Here is a 20620-nt window from a genome sequence, read left to right as displayed (position 1 = left end):
ACCATATTTATTTATAAAGCACCCTTTCAAAATAGCATGGCAGCTAACCAAAGTGCTGTACATAAAAAAGCCAAATGCTTGAACAAGAAACACAATAAGAACAGGCAAAATACATAAGAAAAAAGCATAAATAATCAGAGATAAAAATTCCTACTAAAAACAATAAAATAGGAGAAGAGTTAACAGCACTATCAAAAAATAAAATAATGCGACGAATGATAAAAACATTTGAAATGGCACAAATAAAACCAAATAAGCTACTACATGGTGTTAGGTGCCAAAAGTGAGCTACTGAATCATAAAAACGGAATTAAAAAAATCTAATCCGGTGCTAGATTTTCGTGAAAGAAGTGTGTTTTCAGGGCCGACTCCAAACTGCTAACCGAGGGAGCACAGAAAATATTAATGTTGCTGTGACCTGGAAATTAATCAGCTGGCAAAAAAGTGAGCAAGTTTCAAACCGGGGTTCCGTGGCTTAACTGGCTTTTTAACATCATTGTGCTTTATTTTTGATTGTGCTTTATTAATTTCACGTCAAATAAACTACAGCTAATAAAAACAGGCAGGTTAATTCATTTAACGGTGCATCTACTGAACCTAACCCACTTTCCCTTGCTGTGGTTTGACTTTCAAATTCTGTGTTGACTTATTTTGGATGTATCAGACAAAGTCCAGCAGTAGGTTGTTTATTCAACACGTTGACATTTATTTTTTGGGACAGCAGGTACAAGATTGATTACTTTAATTTGAAAACATTAACGGCTATTTTGCAAAGTAAAAAGTAATGTTGCAAAAAAAGACAAAAAGCTGTGTAAAGATTTATGATGGCTTTTGAAGAAATCTCAGATCTAATTCCACAGATGTGGCTCAACTTGCTGTTTGGTAGCTTTTGTGGCACAATAATAAACATTTTAATAACTGCTTTGATGATTATTTGACATATCTTAGGTGTGAATATTGGGAAAGACTGAGTAAGATAATGTAAAAAAAACCTTTTAAATCGTTTTCATAAAAATCTACCAACCAGATTATTGTCATTTCAATGGGATTTTATTTAAAATGTGTGGATCAATAATAAATGTATGATACAAATATTATATATATATATATATATTATATGTTTATATCTGCACCAAATTCCAAAGCAAATTCCTCATCAAGACTTAGCAATAAACCTTTCTGATTTAAAGGGGCATTATGGAAGTTTGACAGCCAAAACGTGTATAGAAATAATAAATTTCTTCTTCATTCTCCTGCAATGTCCTAGTCCTAGTCCTGTAGAATGAGCCCTGGCATTTTTACTGTGATTGCCTATTTTTCTGTAAAATCACAGAAAAAGAGAGCTGCTCGGGTCGAGCAGGCTGCTTCATGCGCGTTCACGCTCAGGCATAGCCTGTAGCATTTGCTATCCGTAGCTTTAGCAGCAGAGAGTGAGGTAGTGCCAACTCAGCGACTTTGTCGCTGTTGCTAATGCCTAGTGATGAACCTAGCTACATTTCTGAGGACCCTTTGCTACTTTCTTCAAGGTATTTCCTGCAAATTAGCAAAAAAATAGCCATTTTCACTCCGAACCGTTCTTTGAACGTTGTTTCAGCTGTCATCAAGGATATAAATCTTACAGATACAAAAGATGTAACTGGCGATTTAGCTCAGTTAGTAAGACGTCGGACTCCCGTGCAGAAGACCCGGGTTTGATTCTGGATGTGAATATAGTTTAGTTAGTTTATTTTTTACATTAATGATAATTTTTTTACAGTAATAAGATGCCCACATTTTTATTTGAGACTCGCCGAACGGCATTGAATTCAAAGATAAAAAAGATGTGGGTTCAACTTTCATTTTGGAACAATTTTTCAAGCAAGGGAAGAAAATGATCTGAGCATGCAGGGAGACTGACCCATCATAAACCTTTGTCGGCTGTGCTGAAGAGAAAGGAACAGAACCAAATTATTTAATTAATTAGCTGCACGTTCTCCTGTCCTCTGTCCTCCAGGCCACACACACACACACACACACACACACACACACACGGGAGTTTCTCAGCTGTTATTTTCGTTAAGGAGTGTGCACGTACAGCATGCGCGCCTCGTGCACGAGCCTACTATTGAAGCTGCCGTTACGCTTTTCACCTGAGGGGGCAATAGCGAGCATAAAAATTCAAAACTCCGTAAAGTCCCTTTAATACGTAGTGACTCAGTTGCCATCAATCAATGATAATGATGGGGTGTTGAATTTTAGATGCATTATGAACGTTTTTCTCAGATTTAAAATTAAAACATGAGCTAAAATGTTGATGCATATAGAACAACTGTACAGATTTGAATAAAGTACTCTCTCTACTAACCTTTGGTGTTCATTCAGGATGGCAATCACAAGGACACCTTTGGTATGTTCTTACTGTTTTGCTTTTCTAACTGCATTGTTGGTTCTTTTTTAAAACACAGGTTTATTTTTTACTTTGCTGCTGATAGTTTCATTTGCGGTTGCAAACTTCCTCAGAGCTGACGCTGATGGTGGCGTCACTTCCTACTCCTTTTATCCGTGGGCAGCAGAGGACGTTGTCGCCCTCTGCTGCCTGCTCTCCCCTTTCCAATGATGCAGTCCCATGTGTGATCCAATGTATAGACCCCATCGTCTCTGTTCATAGTCCCACATCCACGTCTCCTAATCTCTATAGCTTCCTTTATCCATCTTTTGTATTTCTGTTGTTCAGTGTTTATGATCCTTGTGTTGTCCCAATCCATTATATGGTTTTCTCTTGTGCAGTGATCTGTTACGGCTGACTTCTTTATTGTGCTTTCTGCTTCTTCTTTTGTTGCTCTTGTGTGTCTTCGACTTGTTTCTATTTCGCACTCCTTTCTATGTTCTATTGTTTGTGTGTTGAGTTGGTGTCCGGTTTCTCCTATGTATGTTTTATTGCAGAGTTTGCATGGAATTTCGTAAATGACCACATTTATGTCCAGCTGGTATCTTGTCTTTTGGGTGTACTAGTCTGTTTCTAACTGTTGTGTATGGTTTTGTTGGTGTGTTTATGTTGTGTTTTTTCATTGTTGCTGTTATTTTTTCTGTTATGCCTTTGATGTATGGTAGGGTTATCACTGGCTTTGGTTCTTGTCTTTCTGGGTTTCTGGTTCTTTTCTTTGGTTGTTCTTTTTTTCTGTTGTTGTTTGTTGTTTTCCTTTGTTTATTGCCCATGTCGGGTATCCGCAGGTCTTTAAAGCGTTTTGTATGTGTTTGTCCTCTTTTTGACAGTCTCTCACTTCTGCTGTCATGTTTGCTCGGTGATATAATGTTCTGATTACTGACATTTTGTGTATGGTAGGGTGTTCTGATGTCCATAATAAGTATTGGTTTCCTATATGTGTTTATGTTTAGGGTCTCGTCGGTCTGCCTGCTTATTTTCATGTCCATAAATGCTATACTGCCTTCTGTTTCTGACTCATATGTTAACTTTATGTTGTTTGTGTCGTCAATGTTATTAAAGTGTTGTGTTAGCGTTTCTGTTTGTCCTTTTGGTATGATTTCCAGTATGTCGTCTACGTAGCGTTTCCATAGTTTTATTTCACAGTTTGGGGGGACAGTAGCTATGGCTTTTTGTTCTAGGTCTTCCATGAAAAACCTGCACAGGGTGGCTGATAACGGGTTACCCATGGCAAAGCCTTCCAGTTGTTTGTATACTGAGTCATTGTCCTATCAGTTGTGCTACGTCATCTGCTGTGAGGTTTGTTCTTTTGTGCAAAGTTTAGTCCTGTCTGATTCTGTTTACTACTATGTCTATGGTTTTTTGGGTTGGTGTTTTTGTGAACAGGGATGTGACGTCATGTGAGATGAGTGTGTCGTTATCTTTTATTGTAGTCTTTTTTAGTTCTTTTGCCAGTTCTATGCTATTTTTGCAGTGTTGATCTGTGTTACCTAATAACGGGCTGATGATTTTGCTGATTTCTTTTGCCATGTTGTATGTTGGTGTAAGTGGTGTGTTTTGTTTGTGTATTTTGGAGTTCCGTAGATTGTTGGTGTTATGTTTGCTGTAGGAATCCAGGGTTTGCACATTTTTTCTGTTATTTTGCCTTTTTCTTGTAGTGGCTTCAGTAATTCTTGACCGGAAAAGGGTGGCTTGCCATCTCCGGGTCGGGAGAGAGGTCCTACCTCAAGTGGAGGAGTGTAAGTATCTCGGGGTCTTGTTCACGAGTGAGGGTAGGAGGAATCGGGAGATCGACAGGCGGATTGGTTTGGCGTCTGCAGTAGGGCTGCAACTAACGATTATTTTCATAATCGATTAATCTGTCGATTATTTTTTTCAATTAATCGGTTCGTTATTGTTTAGCTATTTAACCTATACAAGTGATGGATGCATTTCAGTTAAGAAAAAAAATATAAGAAAAGTGTGCAGTTGACTGCAATCTATTTTATTGCACATGAACAGTCAGCAGTATAAAATGAGCTAAACAGTGCAAAATATCAGTCCAGAATAATTTTTTAGCAGTAGCTGGAAGCCTGCTCCTTCCACCATGGGTAGTGGCCTCATGTCTTTTACCAGCATGTTTAGAATAGAGTTTGTAAGTGGTATGAATTGCTGGGGGTGAGTGTCTTGTTCCCCATGTAGTTGTCCATCGTTGCTTGTTTTTTTCTGCATAAGAAACACAAATAGACTGAAATAAGTACACATATAAAATAAAGCAGCACACACACTACAACACTAAATCAATATTATATTATTTGAATTAATTAACAATATACAGTGATCATTTATTTTGAGGATTACGTTCTACAAAATAGCCCGCAACAGGAGATATTCAGAAAAAAAGTCTAATTTTTTTTTACTATTAAAAAGCTCTAAGTAAGAAGCTCATAAGGTTTTTATTTTGAGTCGGGAGTGTTTAAATTAGCTAGAAAATGTGAAAAATGTTTATTTTGTGTAATACTGTTTAAGAAACATGATAAAAATGTGTTGTGAGGCGTTTTACAGCGTTAGACAGTAAAACAGCCTTTTAATAGTAAAAAATGACTTTTTCTGAATTTCTCCTGTATTTATAAATTGAAAGCGTACAACTATGCCGCGTTATATTCACCTGGACAGAGCTCGTCTGTATATTTTTCTCCGCGGAGTTGTCCTTTTTTGAATGAGGAACATGGTTATGGGTTTGTGCCGTTTTTCTCTTAAGGAGAACATTCTTATAAACAGACGTGCTAAATTTGGCAAGCGCATGACACACAACACGGAGGAGATTCACGATTGCATCTAGTCAATCAGAAGTAGAACACCGTAGACTGACGCGGCAAAAAAACATGTTTAACATCCACTATAACGAACTCAGCTAAAACACTAAGTCCAGCTTGTTTATTTTCTGTTACTTACCGGGCTGGCTCTTCCAAATGACGGCTCACTTGACCGCGGTGCTCTTCCTCTGCTGCATCAGCCCCCACATGTTTTCGTCTCAAATGTTCACTTAGGGACGTCGTGCTTCCGTGCCATGCTAGATGGTTTTTGCATATTTTGCAGGTCACCCGTCTTTTCAAGGCATCTAGAGTGAAGTCCGGGGTTTCTCTTCAGTTTTGTCGCTTCTATTTTTCTTCCGTATTTCTTCTTGTTCCGCCATCTCTCACAGCAAGATGAGCGTCAGTAACGTGATACGTCATGAAAACCGAGGGCACTCATTGGCTCATTTCTTCTTCTACGGCTCCACTGGTAGATCAGTGGCTCATTACTGCCACACACTGGAGGCAAATTTAACAGATTGTAACCGATGTCAGATTGTGGTAAAAATAGACTTTATGCGGTAAAATATTATTATTAAACAACTAATCGATGACTAAAAAAGTTGTTAACTATTTGAATAATCGATTATAATCGATTAAATCGATTAGTTGTTTCAGCTCTAGTCTGCAGTGATGCGGACCCTGAGCCGATCTGTCATGGTGAAGAGGGAGCTGAGCCAGAAAGCCAGGCTCTCGATTTACCGGTCGATCTACGTCCCAATCCTTACCTATGGTCCTGAGCTCTGGGTAATGACCGAAAGTACGAGATCGCGGATACAAGCGGCTGAAAAGAGTTTCCTCCGTAGGGTAGGTGGGCTCAGCCTTAGAGATAGGGTGAGGAGCTCGGACATTCGGGAGGGACTCGGAGTAGAAGCGCTGCTCCTCCGGATCTAAAGGAGCCAGTTGAGGTGGTTTGGGCATCTGGTCAGGATGCCTCCTGAACGCCTCCCAGGGGAGGTGTTTCGGGCATGTCCTGCCGGCAGGAGGCCCCCAGGTCGACCCAGGACACGTTGGAGAAGTTACATCTCCAATCTGGTCCGGGAACGCCTTGGGGTCCTGCCGGAGGAGGCCAGGGAGAGGACAGTCTGGAGCTCCCTAGTTGGGATGCTGCCCCCGCGACCTGGACAAGCGGAGGAAGACGACGGCTTCAGTAATTTTTTCATGTTTTTCTTAATGCTTTCTGTTGGGTCTTATTTAAGTATTTTGTATGTATTTTTGTCCTCTAGCATCTGTTTCATCTGTTGTTTATATTTTTCTTTGTCCAGTACTACTGTGGTTCTTCCTTTGTCTGCCGGTAGAATAATTATCTGTCCATTTTTGGATAAAGCTGTCATGGCTGATTGTTCTTCTTTTGTTATATTGCGGTGTCGTATTTTGCAGTTCTTTAATATCCCATCTACATTATTTCTGAGTTCTGCTTTCTTTCCCTCATCTATGATCTGTTGACATGCTAGTTCTGTTGCTACAATAAATTCATCAAATGGTATTTTCTTTGGTGTTGCTGCAAAGTTGAAACCCTTTTTAATATGCTTTCTTCTGCTTCTGTTAGTTCATATTGTGAAAGGTTACATACCCATGTACTTTGTGTGGTGTTATCTTGTTTCTCTTTTCTCTTTTTCTTGTTGATGAGTCTGTTTAACTTCTTTATGTGTCTTTCTTTTACTTTTATGAACTCTTTTTCCTGTTGTTCCATCATGTGTCCTTGAATTTGTTCCTCCGTTTTTTCATCTAGTTTGTAATTCCTTTTTATGATCTATGAACAGAGACAATGGAGTTTACTCATTGGATCACACATGGGACTGCATTATCGGAGAGGAGAGAGCGGGCAGCAGAGGGCGACAACGTCCTCTGCTGCCCACAGATAAACGGAGTAGGAAGTGACACCACCATTAGCGCCAGCTCTGAGGAAGTTTGCAGCCACGAACGAAACTGTCAGCAGCAAGGTAAAAAAGAAACCGTTTCTGTGTTTTAAAAAAGAATCAACAATGCAGTCACAAAGGACTTCAAAAATATAAAATTGGCTGTAACTTATTAAGTTCAACAAATATAAAGCTCCTCTTTGGTTTTGTGATAGCTGAGAGCAGTTTGCAACAAATACACTAAATTGTGCTAAATCTTCTTTTATTTAGAAAATTTGACAAACACTTCATCCTTATTCTATATAAGAGGAACTCGGTTGTTGTGCTTTTCCATTGTTTAGGTAACAACTAACTACTATCTCCTTTCATCCTTTATCATTGTGTGAATTATTGATCTTGTTGGTTTTTGCTTCTTGTGTCCTTAATACCTGCAGACTTCAACTCTGTGATGAACAAATAGCAGTGATGGCAATGATTTTACTTTTTCATAGAATAGCTGAACATTGTTCAACACGAAACTAGATTTAGTGTCAGAATGAAGTATTTGCCACACATTAAGCTCCTCTTAGAGGATCATTGTTGGTTTGGTTAGAATTTCTTGCCATTAAAGTTCTGACTCATCTGAAATTCTTCTAAAAAACAAACGTTTTACAAAACAATCATGCACATGCTGTGATGTGCTCATCAGTATCAAGAGGGCTTTCTTTTAGCTTCCTTTAAACAAAGCTGGTCAGAATTAATATCCTGATGCAGATTTAAACAGAACATGTGATATGTCTGTTTGTCATATTGCGTGTCTCTGTGGCAGAAGCAGATCTAGCTCGCAGGTTGAGGCGTGTTTCCATTTAGCAGTTTGGGAGAAATTTGGTGTTGACACATGAGATGTACCAGACAAAACCACGATCTGTCTGGCTGCTGTCCAGGTCAAATTTGTTCAACAGCAGCAAAACTATTTGTATTTCACAGCAGAGGAGGCTGCAAATCCACTCAGTCACTCAGAGCCCTTGGTGTATGTTGGTTTATGTGGCTGTTGAGAGGAGAGTAAAGCATATATGCTTACAAAATGTGAGTGTACAGCAGAAATATATATTTGTTACCATACCATGTGAGTATACATGTCATATCTTTAAGAAAAGATGCAAATGGCCAAGAGGCATGTGTGGATTAAGTGTAAACACGTGCAAAAACCTCACATCATTTCTATCCTTATTAGACACAAACAGTAAAACAAACTATTTAAGTGACATTTATTCAACAAATCCAATTCGGGTCATGACCAAAGACTTTAAATATGGGACCCGATGCCTCCCTGCTTGACACTCAGCTTTAAGGGTTTGGATTGGTGGATTAAACCACCAAATAGTTTCCGAGCGCAGCCACTGCTGCAGCTCACCGCTCCCCAGGGGGATGGGTCAAATGTGGAGATGTAATGATGACTAATGTTATTGTTGTCGTTAGCCTCAAGGGCAACATGCCGATTATCACTTGTAAGTCGCTTTGGACAGAAGCGTCTGCCAAATACATAAACATAAACATAATCATAATGGGACTTTAAATTATGTTACTCCAGCAGCTTTGTGTGACAGTTCTGTGTTTAATTTCATGTTCCATCCTAAAGCAAAGTAGCTGCAGGATGAGTGAGCCAGCAGATTTCCTGCAACACTTCACCTCTGATCTCTGCATGGTGCAGCTTGCAGAACCTCAATGAGAAGCAGAGCCCATGCAAAAGTAAACATACCATCAAACACCCTCGCAGAGGTACACACTAAAGTGTTCCTGGTTGTAAAGATGGGTGTACAGCCCGCACGCAAAAAAAAAAAAAAAGAAAACAAAAACCACAAAACAGAGCAGCCTCATTGGCAGAGTCCTACTTTTAAAAATGCAAGCTTATGCACACAGTCACAGACGTTCTCACACATCGAGGCCAAGAGTTTGGGCACTGACAGCATTCCATTCTTTTACAGAGGAAAAATCTGACCTTTGACACAGAACATTACCTCCGTGCAGGAAGGCAGCAGCCGTAGAATGCCATGTTTTACTGACGCACAAATGAAAGGCAAGTGTTTGTACATATCAAGTGAAACATGTTGAAGCTCTTTTTAGAGTATTCCAAAAACAAAACAAAGTATTTTATCCACTCCCTATCCTCCACCACAATCAAGCTTGTGAAAAACATTTGATAGTAATAGTAGGGATGCAAGAAAATATCGACATGGCAATATATCGTGATACTTTTGTCCAGCGATATAATATCGATAATCAAAAACTATTAATCAAAAATATCAATATGGTAATATATCTTTATAATTTCCCTGTGATATTACATCAATATTCAAAAGCTCTGTATTTACTTTTGGGAATAATTTACATGCAAATATTTGTGTATTTTCATTTCTTTTGGTGCAGTTCAAACGTCGACTGCTAGTTAGCAGCAGTGTGCGATGGGTTTTGTTTCCACCATTGAAATGTAAATCCCTCTATTATGGTTCATGTTAAACATGTTACGTATCGGTTTGGACTGCTTATTGAATTTTCCTTCAATAAATTCAGTCTAAAAAAATTTCTAATAACGTCTGGCTGAAAGTATTGCAATATATTATGATATGTTGTGTCATCTCGCCTGTATCGTGAAACGTATTTTATTGCCAAAATTTCACCAATACACAACCCTAAGTAATATCATGCTAAATAATTGTGGATAGACAAATGCAGTTTTTGGTCTTTGGGAAGAAGCCAGAGTTCCCCAGGAAAAGCCACACATGCATGGATAAAACATACCTACTCAAAGTAGAAAGCTGCAGTGTTACTAACTGTGCCACCACGCTACCCCAAAATATACCACACGGAGTGCATTAAATCAGAAACATGATACAGAAAATACATCCCGCCTGAATTAATATAAACAAGTAATCTCAAATTATACTTCAGTGCAGTGAACTTGATACTCTCAGCTTTCACGAAATGCTTTTTTGGATGAGTAGCTGTCACAATTCTGAGGTCTGACTGACTCAATCACAGGCCGAGTCGAGGAGAAATGAGGAGTGACATTACGTGAGAAAAAGTGAGAGGAGAGGAGATTACTATCAGCACCAGAATTATTAGATGATCCCTGCAGGGAAAATGTGCTGAGCAGCATTTTCCAGACACACAATCCAGATTTTAAATAAAGTACTGTCATACGGTTAACGTGTTAAAACTATTAAAACAACAGATGTTCTAATTATAGCTAAACACATGCAAGTTGGTGCAAACATGTGGCATTCATTGAAACTCACTAAATTTAGATGCAAGCAAAACGGGACAGTACAGTACTGCAGATGAAGGTGTAAGTCTGGCTGAAGCGCCCAAACAAATACATTTTGGGTATATTTTGTGTAATACATACAGTTTCTAAATGAACACTGCATAACATTTTGCATCCTGTATATTTTCCATTCAAAGCTGCATTAGTTTCTCCACACTAATGCGTTTTGCTGGTGAACAGACATTGAGATCAGGTGTATTATTTGTATGAACCAAACATATTTACACGCAGACTTGTTAGGCTGTTTTTGTGCAAGGTAAACAATGTGATGTGACATTTGATAGAATGCACCTACTTTGTTTAGGATATTATTAGCATTAACAGATTTAGTTGCCCTAGCTCAGTGGACAACTGTCGTACCGAGGACCAACAGCTCAGTTACAGGTAGAGTCAGCTTAACAGAGTCCCAGTTTTTGGAACGTTATTTTGTTGTCGTAGCTGTCCAAATATTGCTTCTCCTTTGTTATGATTATGAAATGAACTTTGAGACAAAAATTTAGAGCAAAGAAAGCAAGTCAATGAACATGTGTACCCAACTAAACAGCAGGTGAGTGTAGATCAACCAGAAGAGGGAGAAAACGAAGACCAAGATGAAAGAAAACGAGGGGGAAAGTCAGCTGTAGTAGATTTAGGGGTAGGACAAAGATTTCTTCATAGATTAGGCAACCCTGACTTTGAAACATCAACTTCAAACACAACAAATCAAACAAAATATGTTATTTCAGCAATCAAACAATGTCACTAAAGGCAAATAACAGGGCGGTGCAGAGCACATGTAAGTGCTTATGGCGAATGGTGGCAAAGTAAATAAAAATCTGATGTTAGCCTAGATCTGGACAAGTGGGGGAGTAGAGGGAGGTGGAGTGTACAGTCGGTAAAGACAACTCTCCCTTGCCCTGCCTCCAACATGCCTCCATCTAAAAGGCTAGGTTATCCAGAGTTATCTCTGTAGTTATGCTGCTATAGGCTTAGACTGCTCTAGGACACACTGACCACTTTCCACACTCTACTTTCTTCTACAATCTGTTCTTTAACTGTATTATTTCCTGCTATTTCAGCTGTTAACTTTATTTTCTCTCTAAGTGTTTTTCTCCACAGAAGAAGTTACAATGATGTTCTGCTGAGCTGCGGTAGCCTCATGGAGGGGGCTATCGTCCTGAACACTTAATCATTCTCCCTCTCCTGATAATAACACTTTACTTTCCTTGACATTGAATGTGCTACTACTAGTTTACTCATTTAATTATAGATTCAATAGGATCAATACAATAAAGTTTATCTCTCACCACATGGAATATTTGCTAAGAAATCACAATATAACCATAGAAACATTGCTTGGTATATATGTTTCGTGTGTGTGTGTGTGTGTGTGTGTGTGTGTGTGTGTGTGTGTGTGTGTGTGTGTGTGTGTGTGTGTGTGTGTGTGTGTGTGTGTGTGTGTGTGTGTCTGCTCTGTCTTCTCCATCCCCAGTGAGTCATGGTGGATGGCTGCTTATACTGAGCCAGGATCCTCTGGAGGTTTCTTCCTGTTAAAAGGGAGTTTTCCTCTCCACTGTCGCTGCATGCTTGCTTAGTATGAGGACTGCTGTAACGTCACTGACTCGATGCAACCTGCTGGGTTCCTTATACAGGAAACTTTTTACTGACTGGCTTAATGAACTGACCTGTATTGGGATGTTTCCTGTGTGAAGGTCCTTGAGACGACTTGAATTGAACTGAGCTGAACTGAAAAGAGGTTTGTGGGATCAAGTCCAGCTCAGTCTATCGCAGTTATTGTGCCCTTGGGCAAGGCACTTAACCCACGCTGCCTGCTGATGGTAGTCGATCAGATCTGTGGTACCAGTGTTGCGCAGCCTCCCTTCCTTTGGTGAGCCCCAGGGTAGTTGTGGCAGTGCTTAGCTCATCCCCACCAGAGTGTGTGTGTGTGTGTGTGTGTGTGTGTGTGTGTGTGTGTGTGTGTGTGTGTGTGTGTGTGTGTGTGTGTGTGTGTGTGTGTGTGTGTGTGTGTGTGTGTGTGTGTGTGTGAATGACTGGATTGTTGTGAAGAACCCTAGAAGCGCTACACAAATGCAAGCCATTTACCATTTAATACAATAGGATTGTTTATTATGCAGCTGAGAACAGATCAACAATGGCCTACACTGAAGGAAGAAGGAGATACTGAGTCCATTCAAGCTCTTTTTTATATTTCATCGAATCAGCATTTACAAAATAACACGTCAATTTAATTGTGACGCACAGTAAATACTGCAAAAGTGGAAGGATGCAGGAAGGTCAGGTCATAGTCACCTTGGGTGAAAAGCACTTTTTATTTCAAGTCACTGTTCAGATACTGCCTATCAAGAGTGTGCAGCTGAAAAGACAAGCTGGGGAAAGGAAGGCCGGGGCTTGAGAAATGGAGGAAGACAGGGGTGGGGGTGGGTGACTGGAAGTCATACGGTCACGTCAGACAGCTTGCTCGATGATTCCTGACAGCCCTGCACTACAACCTCATGCCTCCTTCACAGAGACCAAGGAACAAGGCAGGGAGGAGGAGAAGAATGTTAGAAAGTGCCGGGAGGTTGGAAAATTCAGTAAACTTAAACAGACAAACTCAACAGCAGCTTGGCAGTGGAGGTTTAGAGGGCAGAGATGGGTAGATGGATTAGACAGAGACAGTACATGTAGGAGATGAGAAGAAAGAGTGGGGGAAACGGGCAGAAAACAGAGCACATGTGGTTCTGATGACTAAGGTCATAGGTCACTGAGAGTGGGTACAATAACTTAGCTTCTCCCAGTCAAATGTGCCAAACCCAAAAACAGATCACCCTGCTTCTTTACAGCTCTGAAGCAATGAAAAGCAGAACATGTGTGATGAGAAGGCTTCCACGGGGGAGAACTTTCAGTGGAAAGGTGCTGAATTGCATTTCTAGAATGAGCCATACTTTCCATTCCCATCAACAATGCAGAGACACTGCCAATGCTGTAAACAGCTTTCAGAGCTCCCAGAGACAAAAGAGGCAGATGAGAGTGTAAACACACGTTTTACACCCATGTGGATGGATGGATGTTTCAGCTTGCTCACACAAGTTTAAAGCACAAACCCAGTGTGTATTCACTATAAACACAAACAATGAATTAAATTTTCCATGGCTCTTCTCTGCTTCGTTTCTCTGCAGCAGTTTGGAGATCCGATCAATCAAGAAGGTCAAAGCTGTTTGAGGTTTCATGCACTCTTAGAGCTCTGACCTTTCAACAGCACTGTAAATCGTACTTTTTTATGTTTGACACACTGGTCAGTTGTGACAGACACACTAACAAATCTGTTAATCAACCCCAAAAAACATCCAAACAGTATTTCATTAAACTATGAAAAAGGCCACTGAACAAGGAGAGGTTGTTTGTGTCTTTTGCATGAAAGCACTGCTAACAAGCGATATGATATTTTAAAACAGAGCCACATACCCAATCCAGAGCATGTCACAAACACTGCAGTAAACAGGCTTCTGACTATTTACAAGACAGGCCTGCTTTTCTTACTCAGAGTGAGAATTACGGCTTAGCGAGCAACTAAACTCAACTCATGACTGCTTTTTATTACAATAAACTTTGACCTATTTACCTGCTGAACAATGTGTTGATGCTTACAACATTCCCACAAGGAAATCAACATTACCTCTCAAAGATGTGAATAAATATAAGCTTCCAAAAGCGTATTCCCACGCTAACCATTCCCATTTATTTATGTACTAGATGTTAATTCAAATCAAAAACTTTCCCTGACTCATGGTGCAAACTGGATGCCACCGATTTAGAAATCCATCAAGCAAATTACAAGAAGACATCCAAGAGGAAAAAGCAGCCACATATAAATCAGGCTTGTGCTCTGGCTAGGAATTCTGACTTAACGGGAATTGCAGTCTATGAAAGTGCACCAAGAAAAGCCCCAGATCCTAGCCAGGGGGCGGGGAGGGGAGCAATTATGAGAAACCGTCAGCCCTCAGATTACTGTAAACTGGCGTGTTGCTGTAACCAGTATTGGCTGCTCCCATATGAAGACCATTAGGATGGAGAATGGAAGAGACAGGCTGACAGAACTGCTGTCAAATGTGAAGGCAGGCGTGCAAACCCGGCTCCTCCATCTTTTCCTTATCGCTGCCATTTAAGTGGAATCAAGGAACATTAATCTCAGGTGATCCAGTGTTAGTGCTACAACATCCTTTATTCTGTCCAAGTAAAACTACTTCAGCACAACTGCTTTGGTGTCTAATGTAACCAGGAAGACAGGTATGAATGTGGTTGAACTCACATATTTATCTGAAGAAGGTTCTCTAGGTGGTAGAGACCCAGGACTGAGGACAGGTGAGCTTGCAGGGCTGCAGAGCTCAGGGAAAGGGTTGGGGATGGCCGGAAGAGACGACGTCCTCAGCTGCTGCTCCTCCACCTGCAGCCTCCTGCACAACAGAAACAAGATGGACATTTTATGGACTGTGCATGCTCTGTGGCATTAGCAGTTGTTTAATGTTTTTAATGAAACAATCCAAATCCAAATCTCCAAATCTGAGGCCATGGTTCTCGACTGGAAAAGGGTGGCTGGCCAACTTTGGGTTGGGGGAGAGGTCCTACCTCAAGTGGAGGAGTTTAAGTATCTTGAGGTCTTGTTCACGAGTGAGGGTAGGAGGGATCGGGAGATCGACAGGCGGAATGGTTCGGCGTCTGCAGTGATGCGGACGCTGAGCCGATCTGTCGTGGTGAAGAGGGAGCTGAGCCAGAAAGCCAGGCTCTCGATTTACCGGTCGATCTACGTCCCAATCCTCACCTATGGTCACGAGCTTTGGGTAATGACCGAAAGAACGAGATCACAGATACAAGCGGCCGAAATGAGTTTCCTCCGTAGGGTAGCCGGGCTCAGCCTTAGAGATAGGGTGAGGAGCTCGGACATTCGAGAGGGACTCGTGTAGAACCGCTGCTCCGCTGATCGAATGGAGTCAGTTGAGGTGGTTTGGGCATCTGGTCAGAATGCCTCCTGGACGCCTCCCTGGGGAGGTGTTTCGGGCACGTCCTGCCGGCAGGAGGCCCCCGGGTCGACCCAGGACATGTTGGAGAGGTTACATCTCCAATCTGGTCCGGGAACGCCCTGGGGTCCTGCCGGAGGAGCTGGTGGTGAAGGCCGGGGAGAGGACGGTCTGGAGCTCCCTAGTTGGGATGCTGACCCCGCGACCCGGATAAGCGGAGGAAGACCATGACGATGAGTTTAAATGGAGGTCAAAGGTATGACCTGGAGGGGCCTGTTGAAAAGTGAAATGGGAAAAGTTTCAAACGAGAGCTGCCGAAATATGCAAAATAAGCGCTGGGGAGATGGAATTAATAAAGCATCACTGCGGTATGCAGTCTCATGCCTGTTTCTGTCTGATCTGGCCATAATGAAGACTCTCAAAGCCAGTGGAAACTACAGACTCCTGCAAGCCTGTTAGCTAATTTCCTGCAATATTTATCACACATCAATAGTGAATCAAGACATCACATTAAAGCAGTTTTGAGACGAGCAGATGCAATAAGAGTCTCACATGATTATTTGACAGATGGGTTTAATCATTTTTTTTAAATGAGCAGGTCAGTTTGTGAAAGTTCAGATCAGAAGTTGGGAAAAACACCAATATAAAAGCCCCTTTTTTCTCTCTGTGTGTGTGTGTGTGTGTGTGTGTGTGTGTGTGTGTGTGTGTGTGTGTGTGTGTGTGTGTCTATAGAAAGCAGTGAGTTCAAAAGGATCGGGCCTTTTGATGTTGTCCCATATGAGCTGGAGAACAGGGTTATCCAGAGGTCAGTGCTGTATAATAAGAACTTCAGGGCTCGCACATTTGTGTGTGTGTGTGTTTGAGAGGGAAAGAGAGAAACAGCGCTCATAAGACAGAATAATCCATTACCTGATCATCCCTCCGCTGTTTCTGTCATATGGTTGGGAGGCAAAAAATGGGAGCTGACACCAGCTTTGCTTTGAACCTATTTGTGTGTAATATATGCACAAAGCTACAGCGCTGATGCCTGAATGTGCGTGCGTGTGTGTGTGTGTGTGTGTGTGTGTGTGTGTGAGTGTGAGAGAGAGAGAGAGAGAGAGAGAGAGAGAGAGAGAGAGAGAGAGAGAGAGAGAGAGAGAGAGAGAGAGAGAGAGAGAGAGAGAGAGAGAGAGAGAGAGAGAGAGAGAGAGAGAGAGAGAGAGAGAGAGAGAGAGAGAGAGAGAGAGAGAGAGAGAACCTACATTTGAATGCACACAAGTAACATCAACTCAAACAAATGAGTTTTACTTTCTCCCCCTGCTGGTGTAGTCTGAAGCAAAGAGGGAGTGACAAGCAGGAACGGGTCATTCGTGGGTTACAAGCTGGAGGCAAAGAAAAATGTTATTGCCAATTATAAAGCGAGGGTGTAGCGAAAGCTTTTCTTAAATGTGGGGAGAGAAAGGCTTACTGTGTTCCTGTGCTGAACACTTTTAAAGCTTCTAACCGGGACAAATAAAATAAAAAATGTACTTGAATTGTTTCATCTTTCTTATAAAGGAGTTTATAAATACGTTCAGCTCAGTTTGTTGTGGTTTAGTTTAGTGTCCAGTTTCTACTTTAGCTGAGATTAGTTTAGTTTACTTTAGTTAACTTGAACTAAACTTGATCAGTTTAATTTGGTGCTAAGGGGACCAAAGGTCCTCTTCTCCCAGACACGACGTTCACCACTGCCCGTTACATGGGACGGGGTTCATCTTTATTCAGATGACCAATAGTTAAATTGACTGATGTGATTGGTTGGCCCAAACAGATCAGGGGAGTTACATTTGATGTTACGTTGACGTTGGAGTGGAATGACCATCTGAAGGATGGCAGAATGACCAACACTCTGATTACTGACAGCATGAGTTTATTTGGGTTGTGCTGTTTGGGCCAACAGAACACGTTATTTTTAATTTATCTTATAATAATGACTGTAAGTGACTCATAAAACCAGTAGATTAGTGAAACAAGATGCAAAAACACAGTAAAGGAATCAGCCATTTTAGATGGCTGTACAAGAGACTGGGACGGCACACGGATCATCACAACAGAACAACAGCGATATCGAAGATGGATAAAGGAGGCCATTGAGATAAGAAGACATGGACATGGGACACTGTGGTCAACATGAAGGACACGGGAGGTAGGTTCTCAGTCTTTCAGGTCATGGTAATCCAAAAGGTTCTGATGAGGTTCTGATGAGGTTCTCATGAGAAGCGAAACGTCTTCAAGAAACCAAAGAAGTCCAGAGGCTTCATTTAACCTTTGGATCAAGATTGTGTGGCTGGACTTTGTTGTCTTTTTTGTATGTAATTGCTTATTTGTTCTGTAACGAGACATGAAGCCTTTACCATTGAAGACTACTGAAAGTGATACATGTGATACTAGCATAAGCCTAAAATGATAAATATACCCCATAACTCTACACTGAATAAATAATGCAACTGCAACTCCCTTTACGCTGGAGTTAGCAAGTCTGCTCTCAATCGACTCCAGTTGCACAAAACACTGCTGCTGACCGGCACCAGGAAGCGGGAACACATCACACCTGTCTTAGCCAATCAGCACAGGCTTCCAGCATCTTTCAGAGTTCAGTTCAAGATACTTGTTTTTGTTTTCAAATCTCTGCAGAGGTATGCTCCAAGTTAGCTACTCACCCGATATAAACCATCCCGTGCGCTTAGTTCATCACAGCAAGACCTACTAGCTGTCCCAAGCAAAATGCTCAACTAGAGGAGGCAGGGCTTTTTCCGTCTGGGCCCCTAAGCTGTGGAATGGTCTTCCACTCAAGGTCCAACAAGCACCCTCTCTGCCGGTTTTTACGAATTGGATGAAGACTTACTTTTATTCAGTGGCGTTTCCTCAGCATGTGAGCTAGCCATATGTTTAGATCACTGAGCTAATTTTAATCCAGTTTTATTTAATCTATTTTATCTTGTTTTTTATTATCATTCGTTGCTCTTATCTCCTGCTTTAATCTGTTCTTATTTGTTTTTATGTCTTATTTTGTTGACCATTGTATGGGTCAGCGATGTTTTTAATGCGTGGTCAGCACTTTGGTTTGCCTTCTGGCAGCTGGAAGGCGCTATATAAATAAAGTTGATGATGATGACGATGATGAAACATGGAGAACTTTTAAATTTGTAAAAGAGAAAAATAAGACAATCCAGTAAGTTTTCAATCCTCCAGATGTGACATTCTTTGCTGAGCGGTGCGTCTAACATTTTCCCACCAACAACCTTCCCATGAACCCACTCGTTTCGAAGTGAACTCACCGGCATTAATCAACTCATCCTTCGAATGTCTTACATGTGAAGCTTTATCTCACGGCGCTAACAAAACTGTTTTTGATCTTTGAGACACTGATGTGGCAAAGCAGATTTAGGGAAGGACACGTCACTGATAGGGTGCATTAAAGTACTCAAAGGCGCAGTAGCTTCGTTTTAAAATATATGCTGAATCCTGATTTTAAGTCTTAATAAAACAACAAAACATCTAATGAATTTGTTGTTAATTTAGTATAAGAAGAATGGGGTCTAGATAATATTTCATTTTCACCTGCAAAGAAAAATAGAAGGAACAAAAACTACCTTGAATTGCTAGTGCCCTCAGCTGTGGGTCATAATGATTTGATCTTTGTGGGAAGTTTCTCAAGAGGGTCAAAGGTGAATGCAATCCAGTCACTTCTGGCTTAAATCAGATGTTTACATTTTTTGTAATTTTAATTTCACTTAGACTTTTTCACCAATTTTCTCCCAGCAGCTGAAACTTAAAAAATGGAGGTCAAACAGCTGATTTTAGAAAGGTTTGCATTGATTTGAAAGCAGAAGAAATATAAAAAAAGTTTGAGAAAACACAAGTCTAAATCAAACACCGACCTGAAAGCGAGGATGTGCATGGGCTGTGACCGCCGGAGGCTGGTCTGGGGTGGGTCCGCGGTCGGAGAGGAGGAGGAAGGCGGCTCCGGGGAAACCTGGGTAAACACCTGCTGCCGTGGCTGGTTGTGTTGGATGTGATGGTGGTGCGAGCAAGAGTTTTGTCCATTATGCAGCAGCGGGGCCGACTCGGTCTGCTGACTACTGCAGGTGGAGTACAGACTCTCCAACGAAGAGTTCATATCATTAACCAAGGCCTCCAAGTCCACATCGTCCTCTGACAAACAAAAGTGAAACAGATCACATCAGAAAAAAAGTTGATGAAGGATAAAAAATAAGTAAATTCTCTTCTGCTGCTTGCCCGGGTATCTATAGACACACGCCAGATCACACACAGACCAACATTCGGATCGGTAACCGGTTTTGCCGGCGGGCCTAATCAGGAATACCATCTTGACTATGCGCATTGTTCTGCCCAGTGAGCCTAATCTCCAGGGATATCAGGTGCAGGCACAAACCTGCCCGTTACACTTATGAACTCTTGCCACTGGGATTCAGAGCACACGAGCGTGCATCTCTTCTGAATTCAACTCAAGTTTCTTTTGCTCAGCTTTTAAATGTTTAAAAGGCAAGGAGGAGGATTCTTATCAGAGAAAATGAAAAAAATGGAATAAACATCCATCCTCAATGCCCTTCGGAAAACCTCCAGGCAGATTTACATTCGAGAAGCAAATTCTCAGCTGTGGGAAACTGGTCTAATTGCTTCGTGCTATGAAAGTTTCATCACCTGGTTTCTAACTCCGCTCCATTTTAAATATCAAAACCAGCTAGAGATTCATCTTTTTAACTAATTATTCATTTTGTAAAAGACATCTCATCACTTCATCATCACATTGCTGAAGTCATACCTCACTGTTGTAAAAGACTCCACCACTAGGGGGAGACGTACTCTAGTTGTCAGATAAACTCAAACAAATCCACATTTAGAGCGTTTTTTTTTTTCACTTTACAGCATTTGTCTGTAGTGAGTCAAGTGGCTTTGCACCTACATGCAAAACAAGAGATTATTTTTCCCCTTAGACATTGATCAGTAACAGCTTCCATTAGCTGTAAGTAATTCATTTCAAATATTAAACCTGAGTGTTAATATTTTTTGCAGTCCAAATCAGAAAGAACTGCACAGCTTAAAATGTGTCTCTCGTAGCATCCCTGCAGCTCAGGGTGCAGAACAGCTGACAGCTGGATCATGCGAGGTGATGCAAATGTCATGCCACTCTAAAGCAGCCAACAGCAAAACGCTGGCTGGGGATA

The 20620-nt window shown here is 41.2% G+C and overlaps 1 protein-coding gene across 3 annotated transcripts in view; it reads right to left on the bottom strand.

Moving 5' to 3' along the window:
* Positions 1-20620, bottom strand: part of grb10b (growth factor receptor-bound protein 10b) — a 98942-nt gene that overhangs the window by 29456 nt on the left and 48866 nt on the right. For all 3 annotated transcript variants that reach the window (XM_015949152.3, XM_015949153.3, XM_070550811.1), the window contains 2 exons: positions 19313-19586; positions 14708-14852 (listed from right to left, as the gene is read on the bottom strand). In XM_015949152.3, coding sequence (XP_015804638.1) covers positions 14708-14852; positions 19313-19586 — 419 coding nt within the window. The remainder of the gene's footprint in view (positions 1-14707; positions 14853-19312; positions 19587-20620) is intronic.

Source organism: Nothobranchius furzeri, chromosome 5 (assembly GCF_043380555.1).
Source record: "Nothobranchius furzeri strain GRZ-AD chromosome 5, NfurGRZ-RIMD1, whole genome shotgun sequence".
NCBI classification, from domain to species: Eukaryota; Metazoa; Chordata; class Actinopteri; order Cyprinodontiformes; family Nothobranchiidae; genus Nothobranchius; species Nothobranchius furzeri.
The sequence above is the reverse complement of the archived record's forward strand: the minus strand, read 5'-3'. Positions and strand labels throughout refer to the sequence as shown.